Raw genomic sequence first — 24614 nt, 5'->3', positions numbered from 1 at the left:
ATGAATGACAAGGGTTTCATGTACACCCCCCCCCCCCGCATTGACGCTCTCAAATGGCATCTCTTGAGAGAGAATTTTTATTTTCTCATCTTGTGATTTCAAAGATTTCTGAAGCATCATAAGGTGGTCATTTCTGAATCTTCTTGGGGCTATTGTTGAGAATCTGTCCCTATATCAGATCATTCTTGTAAGGAATGAAAAGCTGCTTCAGTCCCTGGTTGTTAGCAAACTTGGGTCTTTAATGAGCAAAAGAGTAACATGGGATGTGTGTGAATTAAATTTCTACTAGTCTTTTTTACTCAAATTTTGGGTGTTTGATGCATTCCAACCCATCTTTGACTTCACTGTTCAATACATCTTACAGATATGCCAAACTTGAGACCTTACTTGTTGAGATGAGTAATACACTCGATCTTATGATTTAAAAATTATAAAAGAAATTTACAGCATAGAAGGCCAAAAACAGGCGTTCATCTGCTGCCGGCTTTAGATGTCCCAGCAGTTTCCTATGCTATATGATTTAGCCTTAGTGTCATATAGTGACAGAGATATTTGTGCAAACAATCTATTGTGTTTTTTATGCCCTAAGTTTAGCTAGGGGTTCTTTTACATTAATTTCACAGAGTGAAGCCTATAGTGGTTCCCACATGATAATCATTTTCAAATTGTGAATGTGAGGGTTTTTTTTAAATATTTTATAAGGAATTCTTATGGCTGCTCTAATCATTATATTAATTTTTAGTCTTAATGACAGTTGAAACAATTCCATAAGACTATAAAAATGAGTTAAAATTACCATGAGCTCTCAACAAAGCAGATAGGTTTTGTGTATATATATATTGTTTGGATTCCAAAAGTATGTAATAAAACTTCTCATTCAACTTGTTAAGAATTTTCTGTGGATCTTATATGATTTTCTCTAGCCCCCAAGAGGAAACAAAATATCTCACATTTATTTTATTTATTTCATAGTTGGTATTGATTGAATTTGTTAACATCTGTGTTTCCTGAAATTCAATATCTATATTTATCCTTTTTTTTTCTTTTCTTTTTTTAAGAAATTGAAGATGACGTCATCTACTCTTGTTGAAACTGTCTCAATAGACTATGAAGACTTCAGTGAAAGCTTTCTGACCTGTGGAACATGTCTATGCACATATGATGGCCAAGATCACACTCCAAAACTACTACAATGTTCTCATACCGTTTGCAGGAGCTGTTTGGAACGGATAGCAGCAGGTAGTGGGGTAAGAGATGCTGGTTCATTTCGATGCCCTATTTGCCGAGAAACTATCCCACTTCCTCGTGGTGGTATCAATGCACTGCCCCCTAGTTTTCTTGTCAATCAGTTACTTGATCTCATGTCTAGGCAGCGGCGAGAAGTGATACCAAAATGTGCTTCCCATTCTACTCAGGAGCTATTATTTTGTGAAACATGTGACTGTGTGTTCTGTCGTGAATGCACAACAGGTGCTCATGGAAATGGTGCTGAAAGCGGTCAACACACAGTAATACCATTCTCGGTTGCCATCAAAAGGATGTCAGAAATTCTTTTATATAAAGCACACTTGTGTATCAGTAAACTCAACAAAGCATCAGAAAATGTTAATGAAGAGATAGTTAAATTGGAAGATGCAACTGATGAAACCTTTGATCGCATATGTTGTTCATTCCAAGAGATTACCCGTGCTTTAGATAAAAGAAAGCAAGATTTATTTAACAGTATACAAAAACTTCGTGACAGCAAGAAAAAGATACTAACAGATCAACTATCCATCATCGATTCTGAGAAAATGCAAGTTGAACAACAATGCAATGGGCTACAATACCAGGTTGAGGTGAGGAACATAACTAATCGCATTAGTGACCTTAACAAAAAGCTTGATTCCCTTAATAGTGTGCTAGAACCTCGAGAAAATGCCTTCTTGAAATATGAATATGAGAATAACTCTGCATTAGGTGATATCGAGAAGGCATTGAGAGAATTTGGTAGAGTCTGTTCCAGTACCACCTATCCTGCACTTTGTGTAGCTTGCATTGAACCATGTGCTGCTCATCTGGAAACTAGAGCAATTATAACTACTTTCAACTATCATGGAGCTGCTCAGACTGAAGGAGGTGATCCTGTTGTTGTAGATCTTCGTTATGAAAATGGTGATAGTGTCAAAACTCACTTAGAAGATTGTAATAATGGCACATACTATATCAACTTTACACCTGAGCAACCCGGTGGCTATAAACTGAATGTAACAATATTTGATCGCCAAATTAAAGAAAGTCCTTTTCAGTTTGTTGCATCTGAACACATTAATCCTATCTCTGTTTTTGGAACACGTGGTAGTAGTAATGAACAATTTTTACAACCAGTTGGCATTGCAGTTTCGTCATGTGGGAAAATCTTTGTTTTGGATACTGGTAACAGTCGCATCAAAGTTCTTTCTAAAGACTTTGTTTTTCTTCAGCATATCTCAACTGCAGGAATGGAAGAAAGGAGCGGAACTGGCATAGCAATCTCGGTAAAGAATACATTGCTTATTGTGAATTGGAGAACCAAATATGTAACAGAACTTGACTTTGAAGGAAGCTATATTCAAAAGTTCACCCATGATGACTTTGTAGAGCCTATTGACATAGCTGTAAACAGCAAAGGTAACATCTTAGTAGCTGACAATGGTGCTTGTTCAATATTCATATTTGAGTCAACTGGATCTTTAATCTCAAGATTTGGCCGCAAAGGTTCTGAAAATGGCTGTTTTAGTCTAATTAGTTCTCTGTCAGTTGGTTTACAAGATGAAATTATTGTTGCAGATGCTAAAGTTCAAGTGTTCTCCTCATGTGGAAAGTTTCTGAGAGAAATTTTTCCAGAAGGTAAAAACAAAGGTCGACATGGTGGTGTTACTTGTGATAGCAAAGGAAATGTGCTAGTGACAAGGTGTGAAAAAAATTCCAGCTACATCCAAGTGTTCAGTTTTCTATCTGGTCAGTTGCAATTCTGTATTGACAGCTGGGATTCAAAATTGAAGCGACCTAGTGGTATATCAACAACAGATGATTTCAAAGCTATTGTGGTTGATTTGGGAAATGATTGCATAAAAAAGTTCAGGTACCATTGATACAATACTTGGCCACCATTTAATATTTTTCTTTCATCAATTGAGTGATTTTACTATCACTGAAATTCCTCATGCCATTGAAGCAATTTCATATTATCAACTTTACAAGTGTTGAATACAATAGTTTTCAGTTAGTGTTAATCCAAGTGATTGCTAAGTATATAATTTTGTTTCCTTCGATGTAAAGTAGGCCTATCCTTTTTCTGTATAGAAACATTTTAAAAATGAGAAAATTGTGTAGTCAATTACATATTAGTAGTCAGTCCAAACCTGATGTAAATTTTCCCAAGTCAAAAATTGCTTTGAAGGTTTGTTTTCTGAAACTGTTGATACTACATATGATTGTATGGTTTGAGTTGAAAAATTTCAATCTGTACTAAAATATAGCAACACTTATTCTTTTACCAATTAATTTTTAAATCAACATATATAGGGTTAAGAAGCTAATCAGTATAAGACCGGGATTACACTATGAAAGTTTGAGGAAAGATCTTTTACAAAACTTGGAAAAAAAAACAACAACCAACATGCCCATTGGTTATATTCGCTCGGATGTAACCAATATGCTTATTGGTTGTATTTTTCAAGTTTTATAAAAGAACTTTTCTAAAACTTTTATAGTGTAAGTCAATAAGCATTAAAAAATAAGGTAAAGGGTCTTTTAAATGATCTTTTTATTCCATGGTCAGTATAATTGGCGCTATGTACTGTTACAGAATAAAGACAGCAACTTCAATGCTTTGGCAACTGAAAATATTAACAATAAAGAAGTACTTGCAATACACACAAGTCATTTTCAAAAAATTGACTTACATTGGTTGGCTTCTGAATCCTCCATATAAAAGTATTGAAATAGTTTTTACTGGGCATTTTGTTAGGATTAAAATATTGATAATACCACTTTTTATTCTAATAATTCAATAGTGATCAGGGCTTGACAAATGCCAGGTCATCATGGCGACTAGAAAATATTGGTATTGGTGCCTAAACAACTCTATATGAAATTGAAAAATTATGAGTCCAAAGATGATACAATTTTTCGAATTCATTACATAACTCTTCATGTTGAAAGACGTAATCAAGTCCTGGGAAGTTTTAAAAAAACATTGTTTTTGTGCAAAAACCATGGTTAGCTCCTAAATACTTTTTTTGATTTTCCAAGCCTTGCAATCAATTGCATTAGTTCAAGAGAAACCACAGATATTAATAAATGATAATGTAACACATATTCAAAACAACTTTGCAATTCAGAACGCACCTTATTCTTATAAAATATTCAAAATCATGGCATCACACACACAAAAAATCAGAAGAAACCCCTTAAATTTATTTCCGAATATTATTTGAAGTATTAATGTTTGAATTTTTAGTCAGATATCCTGTGGCTTTGATTACTGAATTTCATTCAAAACATGCAGAATCTGGCTAGTAACGAACAGGAAATTTGCAGTTCTGACATGTTTTAAATTTTCTAAAACAATATTTAACAGATTTAGCAACATGCTTTGAGTCATTTGTGATATTTAAAATCCATTCTTTTGGCATTGTACTATTACAGAAAAAAGCATTACTCTCAAAAATGTTTTAAAATTGTTTTTTGTCTGTTTTTACTTTTACTGAAGGACGAATGCTGGATTAATTTTGCACCATGTGTAAGAAGCTGATAGTGCATATAAAATTTCTGGTGCATTGGACACATGAGATATTTGATTTAAACATTAGAAACATACTCATCACTCCAAAGCAACTCTGCCCATTGCTTAAGTGTCTAGTTTTAATACTTCTTAGCTGAAGATTGATCTTTCAAGGGCTGCTTCACATGGAAGCTTTTTGTGAAAATAAGAACCTGTAAAAGTTTGGCTTTGAAAAAATAGTCATGTAACAAAGAAAGACTAATATGTTCATAATACACTGATTTATAAGTTTGAATCCACCATGATTTTTCTAGGATGTTGTCTCAAAAGTATTTTCAAAATTCATCATTGTTTTTTGAATGTACTTATAACCATTAAAATTAGTTTAGTTTTATGTTATGTGTTATTATGATTATCTTCATAAATTAAAATTATGAACACTTGAAAATTTTCAAAACTTCTCCTCTGCTGTTGATTTGAATATGAAGTAACACATGCACTAATAGACATAGAGGGATATTGTCTTACAGTAATATTTTACTTAAAAAATCTGTATGTTTTCATTTAATTACCAAGAATCTCAATTTATGGAAGAGTAGGTAAACTTTGCCTAACAACTCAGAAAAATCACCAACAAAAAAGGCAAATACAAGGAAAACTAAACTCCTTATGTATTTTGATATGCTATGGGTGTTGTCTTCAGAGGATACAAAATATCATGCGCTGATATTTTGGATCCTTATCTCAGGATCCCACTTGGATTGATTACCAAATCTTAACTCTCGGTTGCTCAGCAGAAAGAAAAAATATATGTCTGTTCAAGTCAAAAGTTGTGACCAGAATGAAGACTGAGCAATTGAGAGTTAAGATTTGGTAATCAATCCAAGTGGGATCCTCAGTTAGCATGATATTTTGTATCCTCTGGAGATGACATCCGTAGCGTGTCTAAATGCATAAGGGGTTTTGATTTTTTTCATGTATTTGCTATTTTCATTGGCGATTTTTCTGAGAATCTCAATTTATATATGCGGAGCAGCTTATTTTTTTATTTTTATTTTTTACTTTTAATAAACTTAGTGTTAGCTTTGTCAAAAACATTTTGTAGTTTTTTTAGAAGATGAATTGCACTATATTGTATTTCCAATTCAAATTTCAGATATTTTATTTAGCATAAAAATATCACAACATTTTTGTAGTCAAATGTATGCATGTTATATCTCTGATATCCTTTTATGTAGATTATTTTTAAATAGTGCTATCACATTGCAGGGTTGGCACATTGATGGTTTCTACCAGTATTTACCATGGTTTTAATCGTCATGGTAAAAACATGTTTTTCCCAGTTTTTACCAACTTAGGAAAACCCGTGTTTTTTACCACTTTCAGAGAAAAAAATCACTTTTTCTGCCATTATTTGAAAAAATTATCTACTGAACAAAATTTTTTCTGAACAAAAGGCATAACTTTGAGCTAACTATTGTGCAAACACAGAAAATATGATTATATTCTTACTAGTATGTCTATTAAAGTGCCTACGTATGCTCGTTTCATCATATAAATTCTCTTGGCATAAACATTATGTTGGTATTATATGCTTATATGGATAGAAGTGTGAAAACAAGAATAGACTGTAAATTCTGGTCAAAATACCTGTTTATAAATAGTCTTATATATATTATACCATATATATATGCAATGAACTAATACCTTATTGCAGGCCTTGACTAATCCCAGGTGACAGGTTTCAATGGTGGCTAAAATCTTCTGTGTGATTTCTAGCTCGGGCAAAAAAATTGCACTCGTGGTCATTTGATCATTTTTGTCGCACCAGTCATTTTCTGCACACAAGGGCTCATTTGACCGGAACCTAAATTTATTGCCAATTCCAAATGGCAGGGTTGGACATTTTTCCTTTTTATACTCAGTGACAGGTTGGTACTCTCGTGTTGGGAAGTCCTTGGTGTGGGACTCCCTGTGGTAGTAATCTTTTTCTGTGGTTATGTTGTTGCTGTTTCTGTTATGCCCCCATGTCAAGAAAGTTTCTGACAAGGATAAACCGGGTATTGGGCAACACCTCTAAACATCCTTTGGCACTTTAAGCAAGTATCTTATTGACCTGGGTTACCACACTCTCATTTTTTTTGCCTCCTAAAATATTTGGTTGGCATATAATGTTGGAGTTTTTCTTGATCTGTCAAGCCCTGCCTTATTGATAAACAAAGTCTGTTAGTATGTCAACCAGGTTTTTACCAGTCTAAATTTTCCTGTGAAAAACCAACCATAATGAAGCATGATGACTGTACAAACAGGTTAGCAAAAAAAAAAACTATCCACATTTTAATTGAAATTTTTTAACTAATGATAATTTTAGTGGTTTTATCCATCTTTTCTTCTACTGATATACAGAGATGATGCAAAAGTATTTAAAAAAAGTTATCAGTATTACATATAATTTGCTCATGGTTAATCATCTTGTAAAGCCAACTATAGAGATCTAACTGTATGCATATATTATAAAATACATAATAATTATTAATTAAACAAATATTAATCTATTAGTAAATTAAAAACAGTTACTCTAAGTATTAATTATCATTGATACATAAAGGCTAATTGTATATACCAGATTTTTACCATGGTATTTACTGGTAAAAACCCAACCCTGTCACATTGGAGTCTTACATGTATTGGAGTGGTACATTTTCAGCACCTTAACTTTTTATAAACATTTTTCATGGCTGTATATGCATGAAGATTCATTAGAAACATTTAAATAAATAATGTGCAGTAAAGCCCTGATAATCTGAGTTAACTGGGAGCATAACCAACTTCAATTATTAAAAACTTAGTATAAACTAACTTTTCCATCTCAAAATGTGGAAAAGAAAATCTGTATCAAAATTAGAAAAGCAGGCACACATTTCTTGTTAACATTCATCAGTGAAGTCATTGATAGATGATAGTGCATAAGATCACCAGAAATTTTCAAAAAATGATGCATGAAAATATAACTCAATCATTCCCACTGTGAAATTTCACTTAGTAAGGACATGTTTTTCAACTACTTGGGTTTCAGGGACCAATGTGAGTTAAAATAGCATGACCTCACTTCATTTTTCCACATTTGAACATATCGTCTCATTCCTGTGAGATCTAAAATATAATTGCGCACTTTCATTGTGCAGGGATACAGCTGCATATCTGATGTCGATTTTTGCACGGGCTGGTGGCTTTTGTACAGGATCCATAACTTAAGGGATGCTGAATTTGAACATCACATTTACTGAATAACTAAACATCTTTGACCCCAGGCATTAAGACTCTTTAATGCTTGCTTTGCCCGAGGTTCTCCCCCCCCCCCCCACTTCAAGAAATCCATGCCCTTGTATAGACTTTATGCTCCCTCTGATAGTGGAATAGGTTTTCCAAACTGAATTGGGTAATACAATAATGACGGTGATGGTTCTAGGCTTTTCATTTGGGCATTAAAGATTACCCCCTTTCCCCACCCATGAATCTGTACTCAGATCCTCTGTTGGTGGGCATGCCTGGAGGATTTTAGCAAAAATTCTGAGAAACACTCCTGCAGCAATATAAAAATATAAAAATGGCACTTCAGATTAAGCTGAACTCTGTTCACTGGTAATCACAGATTATAGGAGCTCTACTGTGTCATTGTTCAGAAGGTGGAAAGAAGAAATGTTAGGAAAGAGCGGGGGAAAATCAAAAAGTTTTTTTTTAGAATCTCATTTTGTATTAAATTTATTGAACAGATCAATTTAGTTCACAATATTAAAGGAAATCCTTACTTGTGGCAGTTATTTAAAAATTCGGAGAAATGTACTAGAGATAGGAAATCCCCCCCCCCCTCCATTTAAGTTTGTTCGTTTTAGCTACAAAAATATCTAAGAACATTGTTTTGTAAAAAATAGAGACACATATATAATTTTAAATCAAAAAACTTCAATATAGTTACATTTTGACATAATGTGAAAAGTTAATGAACCACTAAATAATGATTCAGTAAATGAATCATGGAAAAGAAAAAAAAATACTAATTTTTCTTGTAATATTACACATTTGAGCTGTAAGGGGTTACCATACAAAGTTAACTCTCCCATAATCTGATAAGAATTTATGTGAAGTTGTATCTGGAAGTGTTGCTTGCCACTTCTGTGCTTTTAAAATACTGTTGAAAAGTAAACTTCTCTAATTCAGTAGTTCGAGTAACATGAATTGTGAAATATGATGACACATGAGAAACTTTGAAATTCAATGTATCAACCAGCAGTGCTGTCTTAACACATGGGTTCACCCGAGGCCTCATGAAAATTTATTCCGGTTAAAATTTTTGAGATTAAGCAGGTAAATTAGTGGGCATATTTTTGACCTAGTAGAAACCTCAGAAAAATCATTTTGCCTGGGAGCCCATCATGCTCTTAAGACGGCCCTGTCAGTCAGAAATTGTACTTTGAAAATCGCAGTGCTAGTCTATGACAGTTCATAGTATTTAGTGCTAAAATTTAGTTTTTCATACATATGAGTGAGGGGTTTTGTGTAATTATATTATTTTCATACCTTTATTATTTTTTTCCTAGTATTACACCTGAGTGTTCCTACCCTTTGTGCAATCAGTTCATAGTAGTTCAGTGTGGTAATATATATATAGAAATAAATTGTTGGATGTATGTGAAATTATGTTTTCTCATGTAATTTTTCTGTGACTTTTTGTTTTTGACTTCTATTAGGTAGTATTTTAGTTTTCCTCATTGTTTGTGTTTGTATGTATAACTTGAATCATGGGCCTGCCTAAATCTTCAATTACTCAGTTAAAAATTATTGAGCTACTTTCTATGATTGAAAATTTTATTTTCTTGAATCATAAAAGTTCATTTAAACAATTATATACAGTGAAATCTGTATAAAATGGGACGTCAAGAGACTGGCATTATTATCCAGTCCAGAGAGGTTTCCATTTTATAAAAGTGCACGTAAAAAACATGCAGTGATTTATTTGTCATTTTGCAAAATTTAAATTTTGAGAAAACCACTCTAACTACCATAATTCAACGAGTATTAAACAGACACATGTATATTATTATTTTGACTTTTTTCATGTTTGCTGTTTCAAATGATTATAAATTTGAAATTTCATATTTAATGCATTAATAGTTAAACTTCAATATAAAACGTTTTCCTGAATAACAATAGAATAAACTTTTATCGAAAATGGAAAATTTTTAATACTTAAAATAAAGAATTGAGAAATAGTGTACCTTTTTAAAAACAGTGATAATGAGATCAACAACCAATAACGTTTGTGAAAGAAAGATTCTACATCTGTGTTACACTTAAATTTTAATTTTCTTTTGCCTATATTACCTCCACTTCTGTGTTTAAATCAAAAATGTGATTCTTGCAGCTGATCACCATCTCTAAACAGAATGAAATGCTAAAACACTGTATCATTAAATTTTGAACAATAATTCTGTCTCCTTCACCTATTTCTCTCCCAAACTAGTTTAAATGGGAATTATCAAAATTTTCCCAAGGAACAGGAGTGTTTTCTAGCAACAGCCACCATTTTCATTGTAGATGAACTACTGAATAGGCTTTTACTAAATTTTGAATAGTAAATCGACTTCCACCTAAGTCTCAACCCCTTATTTACAGAACTAATTCAAATAGATAATAAGAATTCATTGTTTTTCCAAGTAGTAAAAGAGTTTCCTAACAAAAAGGGGCGCAGTAGGACTCAACTTCCTCCCATTCAAAGGACAAAAACTTGCACTTGACCAAAAATTGTTTGTTTCAGTAGGTTTTTATCTAATAATTGACTGAACGTGTCTTCCATTGAGAAGGCCACTGTGTTAGACAGTTTTCTTCTTAAAGAGGTTTCCCATAATTGAAAAAGCATTAATTGGTCATCCTCTGCCTCCGTCATTGAACTCAAGCACCAACTCTCAATATGCAACCGCTTTTTACCTGTAGATATATCTCTCGATTATCTTTCCTTTTCAAAATCCTTCAGGGCCATTTTCATATCGACACTTCCAAATTTCTAACTCCAGCTTCATACTTTTCAAAAAGAATTAACCATTCACAAAAATTGAAACACATCTTTGCATCCACAGACTGTTTCAAATTTGATTTCTTTCCTCGAACATTAACTGACTGGAACAACCTCTCATCAAACATTATTGATTGTACAACAGTTTCTGATTTTCTTCGTAACGTCAATTGTCTCTGTCAAACTTCACCACATTCCCTTGTATAGGCCTCGGCCAAGCAATATTGAATAAATAAATAAGGATAAATTATCCACCAGACTATTTTTCTGTTCCATTCAAGACAGGTTTCCTTCTCATACAGTGTAAGTCAGACAGGTTTCACTGTATATATACACACACACAAAAGATAATTTTTTAAGAAAAAAACCCAAGATGAAATTACGAGTGAAATAGAATCTATGCTTTGTTCACGATCAGGGGGAACCTCATGCGTGGTTCTAGAAAAAGTAGAACACATGTTCCCCTAACATTGGCATTTTTAGTGCAATCAAGCATAGCAACTCTTCAGAAAAGACTACTTTTTGAACCATGCATGTGGGTCCCCTGATGATGACCAATATAGCATAGGTTCTATTTTACTCTTACACTAATTCCTTCTTGGTTCTCTTCTTCAAAAATTACCTTTCGTGTGTATATTTTTTGAATTAACAAGTGAGCAGCACTAGCACTTTTGTCATTTAAAATGCTGTTTTAACTATTTCTTCATATCTCTAGATTTTTCACACATTTATTGTTCCTACTATATATACTTTACATTACAGCATATTTGATTACCAGTATCTATAATTTCTGAAAGAAGGAAAATATTTTTATATAAATTGATGAATGCCAATTGAGCCAAATTAAAGTTTTGCCCACCAACCTAATTTTTTAATATCAGAAAATTTTGTTTTAATTCTTAACCAAAATTTTTAGAGAATGGAATTTTTTTTTTTTTTTTTTTTTGTAAACAAAAATTTGTTTCAAGTTGTGCAGAATATTCTCTTCGACCTAAACTTTTTCCTTATTGAATATATTGACATTCAATATATACATTTAATAATCATTAAAAACATATTTTTTGTTCAAAAAACTATTTTAAAAATTCAAATCTTAGTTTTTTTTGCATTTCCCAAAAGATCTATGATTTGTGAAGGGAAGCTGGTAATTGTACTTTTATCATTAAATATTTATTTTGTGAGAACTGAGTGATATACATTTTTTTTTTCCACTTCAGTAGGTATAATATAATCAAGAATCAAATACACAGGTGTTAATTTCTTTAAATTACTGTATGTTCATATTTTAATTACTATTTTAATAGGCTCTGTTGGAGAAATGGTTGGTCAAAGTTAACACTGGAGTTTTACTATATTTGTATTCATTTGGCTTATCAGACAAAAAAAAGTTGGATAAAAGAAACAAAACATTAGCTAAAATGACTCTGATTTGCAAAATCAGTTAGTAGACAATTATTTGGTGAATTTGATCTATTATCTACTTTATTTTATCACATTTTTTACTTGCCAGCAAAAAAAACTATTTGTGATTTGGTTCAATAACCATTGTCAGCAAAATTCCTGGTCAGAATGATGTCAAAGTCTGTTTTAATTACTTTTGAGATACAATTATTTTGCCACGGACAAATTCAGCATCAAAATGTAAAATGTTTATTACAGTACTTATCAGCCACCTCGTTGGGCATTGTGTCTGTTGTGGCGTTGTATTTATTATGTCCATGCATAAAATGGATGTGCAGTAGACCCTCTCAAATTCCAGACACTCATAATCCAAACACTTCTGCTGAGAATTTTTTTTTCAAGCAGAAACTTTGATGTTTTTTATTTACCTAATTTCTGTGTTTTGGCATTTTCTATAACTTTGGTCATTTGCGTTTATTTTAGTCCCCTCCTTTTGTTTCTCTCCCTCCCCCCATGTGACGATGTTGGTGTCTGCTGCAGTTTTTGGACTTGTGGAAAAAGTGATGACACCTAAATATAATCAGAAAGTCAGCTTAGATCAAAATAACTTTTCTTTTTTTTATTTCATTTCTCTTTGCTTTAAAGTGAACATTAGTGCTATAGAACTTGTTTAGCACACTATTATTTTCTGTGATTATCTAAGTGAATTTCCAAACATGCCAAAAACATAGAGAAGTGATGTAGCAAGTGCAAGCTACAAATGAAAACAATGTTTTTGGATACATATGTTAGAGAGAGAGTTGAACTTTTGAGAAAAAGCTATAATGTGGAACACCAGTTAGAATGTTGTGTGGAGAATAGGAAAATTTATCTTTTATATGATATTCCGAAACTAAAATAAAATCTATTTTTCAGTTTTTTTTCGGATCTGAACAATGCCTACAAAAAATGTTTGAAGTAAAGGGATTTTTTTATATAGAGATATAAACCCGTAACAATATATATGTAAATTAGAAATTACGGTTTAAAATCAAACTATCCGTGTATATGCATTTATATATATTGCTTCATTGATTTTATTTCGAAGGAACATATGAATCAAAGTGCTCAAAGAGGCATATTACTGCTTTGAATATGAAAACTTGGGAGATTAACAAAACTGGTTCCCAAATACAGAAAACTGTGTAGTCCAGAATCACTTAGGTCTCAAGGAGTCTAGAATGGAGAAGTTGTGCTGTATATTTTTATAGGAATCATGCTCAACAAGTGTTTCTTTATTTTTTGGTGTACAACATAAATTGGTGTTTTTAACAAGGCTGAGTGTTTCAAAACAAAGTTTTAATATTTTTCTTAGTGCAAATAGCCACAAATTTTCAGTTTCATATGTGCTGGTCACTTGTTTTGGATGCATGTTGCTAATTATTTCCCTTTAGTGATAAGATATTTAGCACCTATTTTTACAAACTAATTTCTATTACTTTGAAGTAATTAAGCAAATTTTGAAGTCATTTAAAAAAAATCAGGCCTACAGAGCCCTATCAAATTATAATAGTATAATCATGTGCACATTATATGGCAATCTGTCAGCTTAGAATTTAAAGAGAAAAAAATTACCCACACGTTTACCATGAACTGTTTGTGCAATTGGTGTTCGAGATATATTCTACTGGGTTTTCCCAACCTTTGTCTTATATGTTTACATCATCATCATAACAGCGTGCTTACTAATGTTGCAATAATAAGTGAATGGTCAATGAGAAAACCAGTATGCATTAAATTAAGATATGAAGGATTGGTGCTATAACAGATTGTGTGAGTGATATGCAAGACAAAATGTATCTAATGTATCTAGAGCTTACAATGTTATGTTAAAAGGTTGGGAATCTCAGTGATAATCTCTGTTACTTGTATAATTTCCTTTTGTTCGATGTTACATTTTTATGCTTTTAGCTTTGTGTGAGATATTTTTGTTCGTTTTGTGCTTGTGCCAATGATTTTGAAGAGAGTGCCCTGCGCAGGTCGCAGTCTTAGTACTATTACCAGTGATGTTTCTTAGCAAAAAAGGAAGCTATGAATGCCTATAGTATCATAAGTTCCATTGATGATGATTTGTTGTATGCCTTATGTAATCAATATTATGCTTCTAGTCAAAGCAGAGAAGCTTTAGAGGAAAAAAACGAGTCAATAAATTTGTTGCTTGCCATAATGAAAAATCGTTATTTTCTATTTTTTGTTTCCAATTCATTCAACAAAGTATGTTGCTTTAGATAAACTTGTGACATGAAAACGTCTTTAAAATCGATGCCGTGTGTGGGTACTGCTCCGACGTATGTGAGAGCGGACGTACCGAACTGTACTCGCAATGTTGATTTCCGATTTTCCGGATTCGACACACGTTCATGAACGAGATCGTGTCTCGGAGACTAATTATTAGATCTGAGTTAACTAAGTGCTGTTTTGAAGAAACTAATTACACCTATTAATTGCATTTAAATGTGTTACAACTCTTTTCTTTATGTCGCGATGTACGAGTGCAGAATTAAAAAAAAATCTGACACGAATGCGTAGAACTCCTAAGGGATTGGAAACTTGCTAATGTTGTTTCGATATTTAAGAAGGGTAGTAGAGAAGCGGTGTCCAATTATCGTCCAGTGAGTTTGACGAGTTCCCTCTCGAAAATTTTGGAAATTATCATCAAAAGGCAGTTTGTGAAGTGGATAGACGAGAATAATGTATTGTCGGATAATCAGCATGGGTTCAGGAAGGGGAAGTCATGTGTAACTAACCTCCTTTGCTTCTATGATCACGCAACTAAGGCTTTGGGTAAGAGCAAAAATGTAAATGTTGTTTACCTCGATTTCCAGAAGGCATTCGATCGTGTCCAACATGGCAAACTCTTGAAGCGTTTACACGAGATTGGAATTGGGGGCAACTTGCTGAATTGGATAGGTCGCAACGAGTTATGGTGAACGGGAAATTCTCTGGTTGGACAGACGTCACAAGTGGAGTTCCTCAAAGAAGTGTTCTTGTCCCCATACTTTTTTCACTTTTTATCGATAAAGTCGATCAGGGTATCGATGGGATTACTAGCAAATTCGCAGATGATGGGGTAATCGGGAATCAAAAAAGTGATAGGGAGTTGCTCCAGAGAGAGCAACTTAAACAGGATTGCAGCATCGGCAAATGAATGGAGCATGACGTTTAGCGTTGATAAGTGCATGGTCGCTCATTTTGGTTCGAACAACCCACGGTTCTCTTACGAGTTGAATGGTGTCACTATCCCGGATGCAACTAGGGTCACCGATTTGGGAATTCTCATTGACGAGCAGCTTAGGTTTTCTGAACATTGTTCAGCCGTGGTCAAAAAAGCGAATAGAATGCTTGGTCTCGTTTTCAAAAAGGTCTCTTCGCATTCTCCTAAAGTCATTCTTCCGCTTTTTCGAGGCTTAGTTCGTCCTAGACTGGAGTATGCTGTAAGGTTTTAAAGACCATTCCTACAGAGAGACATAGACTTGGTTCAAGGGGTGCAGAGAAGAGCTACGCGTGTCCTTGTTGGCACACAGGGCTTGAGTTATGAAGAGAGACTTCATTTTTTGAACATGTTTACATTGGATGAACGCAGGTGTCGAGGAGATATGATCGAAGTGTTCAAAATTTTCAATGGGATGGACCATGAACTTTTAGTACACCGCCAATCGACTGCTTTTACAAGGGGACATCAGTATCGATTGGTGAGGGACAATGCAAGGTTATGGTGTAGCAGGGAATTTTTCTCTAATAGGGTTGTCAATAAATGGAATAGCTTACCCCCTGAGGTAGTAAATTGTAACACAATTGACGCGTTCAAAAAGAAATGCGATAAACATGTTGGGGTAAATCGAGAAACTATCAATACTTAGAATAAGACAACCATAAGTATTCTTTATGGGCATTGTATAATATTTTATCATGTGTATAAATTGTTTATAATTTTTGTTAATTGCATTTTTAATTGGGTTGCTATATTTTTGAAATATATGACATCCATATTTTTCTCAGTCACCTCGTTGGGCATTTTGCCTGTTGTGGCGTTGTATTTGCATTGGGCCCCCGTGGGCGACGGAAGCTACTGGTATAACATAGGATCCTATGGGGGGGTATGAGAGAAAAAATCCTGAAGAAGGGAGAGAGATGAAACAAAAAGTTTGGGAAACTGCAGTAGACTCTCGCGACTAACTGGCCTGGTTAAATAAAATTCGAGTAAAAATAATTCTCCGTGATAAAAATGTGGAATAATTTACTTTGCCAAAGCGTTTAAAGTGTAATCATTTATCAATGAACACAGTAAAATAAGTTTGAATAATTTTCGTAAGATTTAAGTCTCTACTTTTATACAGTATTTGTTTATTTTGAAACTACGTATTCATACTGTGCAGGGCACAGGATTTTATATTTAATAAATTTTCAAAACGAACAGTACCATAGACGTTCGCAAAGGAGAGGGATTTTCTGGTTAATCCCCCCACCCCGAGCCAACGTTATATCGTATTTTTGCAGTAAAATACGATGCCCCCCCCCCCTCCTGCAGATGCTATTGTAGAGTACGCAACAAACATTTATAAAGTACTCGTATTAGGTACAGAGACCAGTACTAAGAGGTCAGAAAATATGAATAAGAGCGGATTTTGGTACAAAATGGGGTGGTTTTTTAATGGCATGGATAGGGTCGGAAGTCGGAGCATTTTTTGAATTCCGGCCTGCCCTTTCGCCACATTTAGACCGGATAGTCCAGTCTTGTATTTTTACGGTTGTAGGCCTGCTGCTCTGTGGCAAGACTTTTCAGTTTTCAACAGGGAGATCGGCTTGCATTAGCGCCTTGAAAAATCGTTGATCCTTCGAGGCATAGAAGGGCTTAGCTTACTATAGCTCAGTGCGGCAAGTTCAGAGGAGTGGCTCATTTAAGGAATGATAGGCCAAAAAGATTAGTAGAACGTGAGAAGGGTGGCACAAAATTTGTATAACCCTCAATAAATCCACCTCTGCCAAGACAGCGACGGGCTAGGTCAGTGAGTGACCAAAACAGTGACCTAGAGAGACAAACACGCTAATAACCAAAAGGAATAACCTACAGAGCGAAAGACCAAGTTAGTGACTGCCCAAAACAGTGACCTAGAGTGAGACAAACATGCTAATGACCGAAAGAGTGATCTAGAGCGTGTGCAAGCTTGTGAATGGTCAAAACAGTGACAGTGCGTGAAAACATGTCAATGATCAGAAGAGTAACCTAGAATGCGTGCAACCATGTGAATGAGCATGTGTGCAAATGATAAAAAAAATGTGAATGACTAAAAGAGTGAGAATGGTAGTGACCAAAAGAGTAACTCAAAAACACAAATGTACTTGCAGGCGTGGAGGAAGAAACATGAAATTTTTGGACTCTGGAGAGACGGCAACAATTTTCTAATTGCATTTTTTAAGACTGACCAACTTGAAATATTTTCTTTCTTTTAATTTAAATACCTATTCAACAATAACAATACAATAATCCTTGCAATATGAATGACGTATTTGAGGTCTACACGTTATTTAGATACTTTTTCAAATTGGGAGTATGACGGGTTCTTAACCTACAGGTCACGACCCAAGAGACTTCCGAAATCGGTCGTGCAAATCCACTTACAGCCAGGGATTCTTCAACTATGGGTCCCGACCCAAGCAATTCGCAGCGCCTTACCACTTACAACCCTACTATTAATGCGCAAGGAACTTAAGCATCACCCTGTAGGCAACGCTTGGACAACTCGGGCTGCATCTCTGACGAGCCTGGATCAAATACGAATGTGGATTACTTTTTTTTTACATTGCTGACGTATCCAAACATAAGCTAAGGCCGGAATCATACTATAAAAGTTTAATAAAAGATCTTTTATAAAATTTCAAAAACAACCAATAAGCCTATTGGTTACAATCGCTTGAATGTAACCGATACGTTTATTGGTTTCAAGTTTTATAAAAGAACTTTATAAAACTTTCATAGTGCAATCTTGGTCTTATATTCCCATCACAGCATTTTACAGTACGAAAAATTTAATTTCAATTCACCCCCTTGTACACGATTGACGCTTCCACGAAAATAACTGCGACAATTTTCTACACTATTCTTTTTTTTGAAACGAAAGCTTTTAAAACTTCTTACTTTAGGCGGTGGCACATTGAGGAATAATTGCCTAAGAAGATTAGTAGAACGGGAGACGGGCGGCAAGATTTGTATAAACCTCATTAAATCCACCTCTGCTCAGACAACTAAGGACTATGTCAGTGAATGACTAAGAAAGTGACCTAGAGAGTTTGCAAGCACGTCTGTGAGCAAAATAGCGACTTAGAGCTTGAGCAAGAATGTGAATGACCTACAGAGCGATGGACCAGGTCAGTAAGTGACCTAGAGCGTGGGCAACATTGTATATGTCCAAAACAGTGACCTAGAGTGCGTACAAGCATGTGAGTGACCAAACGAATGACCTGCAGAGCAAGGGACCAAGGTCAGTGAGTGGCCTAGAGCGAATGCATGCATGTGAATAACCAAGATAGTGAAAACATGTGTAAAGGTGTAAATGATCAAAAAAAGTGACCCAGCAAGGAACCATGTCAGTGAGCAATCAAAAGAGTGACCTAGAGCGTGTGCAAGCATGCGAGTGCCCAAAACAACGTGCAAGCATGCGAATGCCCAAAACAACGTGCAAGCATGAGAATGACGTTATTGATATCGCTACTTTTTCCGTGTAAGACAAAAAAGTGCAATGCGGTAAATTTCTTTACAGGGACAATGCATCTAAGCGAATATTACAGTAAAACCCCTCTTTCGCGGACACTCATGGGACAAAAAAAAATTCCCGTAAAAGAGGGGTGACCGTATCGGAGGGAGTTCCTGTTTTAATTGTATTATATAGTATTATATAATACAGTTATATATTAACAATAACTGAAATGGTTCTTCATTTGAATATGAATGAAATTCTGACAATATGTGAGATGCGTTTGAAGTCATGAAAATACATAATTACGAAATTAAAATTACAAAAGAAATATTATACGAAGAGTTTGTGTATTCCAACTCCTTCAAAATGCATTTTAAGCTGCGAGGCTAAATCCAATGACTTTCATGATCATTGTGTTTACAGGAAAATGTATTTAATCAATGCATTGAAATTATTTGCAATAGCACGAACTCCAATTTTACGTTTTTCAATGTATTTGAGACAACAATTTTTTCTATTAGTGATAGAGGGCGACGATTAGCTGGTCATATCAGCGTGAAACAATGAAAAATATAGGAGCGCAACCAGCACAACACATGATTTCAGATTCTGAACGGACATCAGAGGTGCCGCACGTTAACGAACTTCAAGCCAAAATTTTATTCAGAAGTAGCCAAATATAAAAAGATGATCGAATATTTAAACTTTTGCTGCTATCTAGTGAGAATAATTCGAACCAAAATTGCAACTATTGGTGTCCGTACAGGGGTTTTAGTCCAATGGAACGAATGATGAAAATAGTGTCCGTGACCGTATCTGTGGGTGACCATTAACCAGGGGTTTGAAATACATTATTTAAATAGGCTTTTGCCAGGATATTTTTATTTGGCCGTAAAACAGGGGTGACCGTTAAGAAGGGTTTTACTGTTCTAATAAACCGATCAATTACAATTTTTTGCGGCGAATAAATACACAAAATCAACAAAAATGCATTTGGTAGGCTCCATGGCAGAGCTCCGTTCGTGAGACGAGTATGTTTACTTGATATTCATTTTGATATTTTCATAATTGAAGCCCAGACACCTTACTTTACTTACTAAAAAAACATAATTGATGTATATTTTTTCACTTCTATTACTGTGAGTGCGGAGCCCGGTACGAACGCACCTGTCACACACCCATAATGGTAGTTCTGCCCAAAACGACGATGAAACAAGGAATCTGTATGAATCTACTTCGCCGGCAATATCTCTACATCAGAATACAAATACAAAGGCCACAAAAGACAAAATGCCAAACGAGGTAGCTGTAAAAAGATGCCCATAAGAAATATAATTGCCGAATATGTATCTCTAAACTATATCAAAAATATAGCAGCCCTATAAGAGCAATGAAAAGCCAATAATTATGATAAAACATATATCATAATTATTCGCCCCCTATTCGCTGATCATACTGCCCATAAAAAATTATGATTGTCTCAACTAAGTATGTGGATAACTTCTCGATTTATCTCAATATGTTTATCGAATTTCTTTTTAAACGTGTAAATCATATTAGAATTCACGACCCCCGGAAGTAAGCTATTCCATTTAGTGACAACCCTATTGGAAAAAAACTCCCTGAGACACCACAACCTGGAATTGTCTCTTACCAATCGATACTGGTTTCTGATTCGTTAAAAAAACCTGACATTCAGGTTTTTAACCAAGTAGCAACGGCACCGACTTGCAGAATCGAAAACCGCGTGCACTATCTTCGTACACTTAGGCAGGATGCACACTGGAGTAATAAAGCAAGTTATGCAGCATACAACTCAACGAGGATTGGTTGAAAAAGCCTGAACTTTCAAGTTTTTTATCAATTCGTGTCGAGTTGCGTGCTGCACTGCTTATAGTATCGCGCCAGTGTGCACCCTGCGTAATTGCCGAAACACACACTACACTGACGTGACGTGATTTCATGTTATGCCAAAGACGTTTTGAATTCTTATTCGTGGAAATTTACGCTTCTGACGTGACGAGTAATGTGTTTCCGCATTTAGAGTGAGTTCTGAGCCCATGAGTTCTTAATCACTCTGTTTTCCATTAAGGTTGCCTGTGAATGCGTATCACGTAATCCCCTACTCGCTGATCATACTATATATTTGACTCGAATTTTGCAATGAAAATCACGAACTCCGAACATTTGTTTCAAATTTCTACGAATTCTTGGCATTCCTTTGTGGTATTTGAATTTTTTGTCTGGTCGCACACCAGTTAGACACGACTAGACCAGACAGCTTTAGACAAGCTTAGACATTTCGTTCATATTGATTCGTATGACACAAAGTTTAAATTTGTCTGACTAACTGATGTGCGCCAAGCTTTTTTCAGTTCTGTGAAACTGATTATGCAGGGTGATCATAATTAAAGTTCCGTACTTTGAGCAGTTTTTTTCTCAAAAACTGCTTATCCGAATGCAGCCAAATTTTTAAGGATATCTTAATGAGACCATGGGAGAAATTTATCAAATAAAAAAAAAATAGTTCAATTTTTGACCACTAGGTGAAAAAATGGTCTGTCCTTTTTTATTACATTTTACATTTCCCCATGCTCCACATAGCTTAAATACCAAATTTCAATGGAATACGTCTACCAGAACGGACATTATATAGGTCTGATAGCTTCAGTATACTGACTGACCTGTCAGTATACTGATACTACTCCGACCTATGTAATGCCCATTCTGGAGGACGTATTCCGTTGAAACCTGGGTATATTCGCTATATGGTCCATGGGGGAAATGGAAAATTCAATAAAAAAAAGCGCCCCCTTTCAACCTGGTGGTCGAAAATTGAACTATTTTTTTTATTTATTTCACAAATCACTCTCCCATGGTCTCGAAATTTGGCTGTATTTAGAAAAGCAGTTTTTGAGAAAAACTACTCAGAGTACGGGAACTTTAACTATAATAACCCTGTAGGTCTATACTGCAATTTGTTAAAACATATATATGAGATGACTATACAACAAGCTTAAGTGCAATGTGATTTTTAGAATTTTTTTTTTATCAAATCATTGTTATGGAACCAATCATTCGTTTCGTACTTGGTGATGCGGTCATCGCTCTAGAAGAATTTCGTCCAAACAAACCGGATCCTAAGCACTTTTTTCTCTCCTCCACTGGGACAGACGGGTTAACGCTTGGGAAAACAAATTTACCAGAAGAAAGAATCGCCACACACAGAAGAATAAGACTAATTCCAGATGTGGTTGAGACTTGAAGGTCGACATCCGCACAGTCTCTCTCATCCTACACACATAAAAACTACCCCATCGTTAGTTGATTCTAAGTGCACGCATAATTACTGTCACGTTGCGTTTTTCTGTAGCATCCCAAGGCAGTCGGCATATAAGTGTGATATATTTTTTGAGAAAAATTTAATGCATCTGTCACCACTCGAAACTCATTAAAATATTTCATTTAGAGAAATAGGAAGTCTCTCTCTCTGCAGGAATAATAGGAAGACCTTGTGTTTTGAGGAAATGGAGGAAGGGTTGCAGGCAGAAACTGTCAAGAAAAAGAGTTATTCTGTAGAAAGTCACAATGGAAATGATCTGCGACGGTTTCATTTTTCTCTTCTTGAAGCAGGCAATTCGCTAATTTGCCAATTAGTTCCAAAGTTACGGTCTCAAGTGTGTTTCCAGACTTATTTCATGATTCCGTCCATGAGAATTTATTTGGTGCGCTTTTCTTATTCGAAACCATACAACATTTTCCACAGAGTTTTTTCTTCCTTCGCCAAGTGTTTTTCCTCAAAATATTATTACTTTTTGAGATTTTAAAAGGAAAATCTTTCTTCATAAATTAGAAACCGATAATTATATGACTTTTATGAGGTCAAGGGGCAACAAAGTCCACGAAGCAACTTATGTTAAAAAGTCTGGACCTGATTTCTGCATGGGCAAGTGGCGTTCAACAATATAAGGGCTCAAAATTTTAACAACATGCATTGACAGACAAATTATGTAATAGGTCCTAGTCTCTTTATGCCTTCTTTGCGCAGAACTCCCTCAAGTTGAAATCTGAACCCCTGTTAAAGTTGCTTAATTGTGTATTATAAGTAATTTCAGTGCTCACAATAATTGTACCGTTGTAACTACTTTAATGCATTAAGATTCGATTCACACTTGGTTACAGGCCTAGCTTTGTTGAATCAAAAGATGGAAATGAAACATTTTTAAATATCTACTTTCAACCAGATTAATTTAAATCTGTCTTAACATAAGAAAATTAATATTAATTGGTATTTCTTGTGCTAAAAACGAATATTTGGAATTGCAAACCACCCTCATTCAAGGATTTCGGTCTCATTATGAAAAGCTCTCCTTTGACTTAGGAGTCGGCCGTCTTCAAATTCATTGAAAATTCTATAAAATATCCTCCGATCCCCGAAAATTGAGTTTTATCTAATAGTTTGCAGACTTATCCAAGGACGATGTCACTCTCCGCTGTCCATACAAAGGCATCAAAACGACCGTACATAGATGGTCCCGTTCAATTCACATGAGCTTTAAGGAAAGATTGATATTCGTGGCCTTTGTGTAGTCTAGTGATCTAGGGCGTTAACCCGGCGAGTTCGAGGAAGTGGGTTCGATTCTACGCAATTGCAGTTGAATTTTCTTTCTTTCCTAAATTCATCTTCGCATTAGCCCAGCTGTTGAAAACCTTCGTATAGTTTGTACACTATCATTGCCATGTTCTAAGGCGTTACTCTTCATTAATCGGCATATTTAATAAGAAAGCATACTGAAGATAACGGAACACTTTTTCCAACATGAGGCAGCATATGCAGGATAATTAAGACTAAAAGTAACGTGATCAGGATTTTCTCTCTTGTGTCTGCTTCAGAACTTTTGTCCTTTGCGACACGACAGACTGATGAACGAGCTTTCATGTCGCGGTCAAAACAAAAGACTGGCAGTGTGACTCGTCTTTGATGTGTTCAATTGGAAAAAGACGCCGCTAATACACCACTTAGCGAACAGATATGCACAAAACAATTCACTCAAAGGTCAACTCTTCACTCCGAAAAAATTTGAGGTAGAAAAATATAACTACCAGTAGCTGAGTAACGATAAACCCATTCGAATTAGTTGATACTGGGGATCGGATGGCATAGATAGTAGATTGTGTTCATGGTGTTTACGCATCTCACTTGTTCTCGTGGCCAGTTAGTGTGAATGTATCACTAACGCAAATTTAAAGCGACCTCGCGCTGACAACTGAGAAAAGATGATGATTTGGATACGGTTTGTATTGTTGTTGGGGGGAAAAGCGTATGGCCAATCTGAATTGGACGAAGACATCTTGAATCCATTGCTGGGAAGAGCTTATAACGTCTTAGTGAAGACAGAAGACGTCTGTCAGATGCTCTCTCTCTCTCTCTCTCTCTCTTTCTCTCTGACCTCAACAAGCAGAACTATGATATCTTAGAAGAGTATCTAATTACCAGGGTCTTTCTCGCGTGGGTGAATTTTTTTATACATTTCTTTGGGGCTTTTTTATACTTATTTTCAAGAACGCCTTAAGGCTCATTTCTTCCTTTTTTTTTCATTTATACCCCATGGAAAAAGAAGTTCTGGTTGCTCTTAACACGGTGGACTTGGCCCTAATATCT

The 24614-nt window shown here is 35.0% G+C and overlaps 1 protein-coding gene across 4 annotated transcripts in view; it reads left to right on the top strand.

The window, feature by feature from the left end:
• The window catches only part of LOC149074634 (tripartite motif-containing protein 2-like), a 78614-nt gene extending 64189 nt beyond the window's left edge, over positions 1–14425 (top strand). For all 4 annotated transcript variants that reach the window (XM_089247026.1, XM_089247028.1, XM_089247029.1 and 1 more), the window contains one exon: positions 1059–14425. In XM_089247026.1, the coding sequence (XP_089103152.1) occupies positions 1068–3113 (2046 nt within the window). In that variant the 5' untranslated portion in view covers positions 1059–1067 and the 3' untranslated portion in view covers positions 3114–14425. The remainder of the gene's footprint in view (positions 1–1058) is intronic.
• Positions 14426–24614: the final 10189 nt, after the last annotated feature.

The sequence above is a fragment of the Pholcus phalangioides genome, unplaced genomic scaffold, assembly GCF_987345545.1.
Source record: "Pholcus phalangioides strain wild (caught in Gottingen) unplaced genomic scaffold, Ppha-v1.0 ptg000017l_1, whole genome shotgun sequence".
In the NCBI taxonomy this organism is placed as follows: Eukaryota; Metazoa; Arthropoda; class Arachnida; order Araneae; family Pholcidae; genus Pholcus; species Pholcus phalangioides.
The sequence above is the reverse complement of the archived record's forward strand: the minus strand, read 5'-3'. Positions and strand labels throughout refer to the sequence as shown.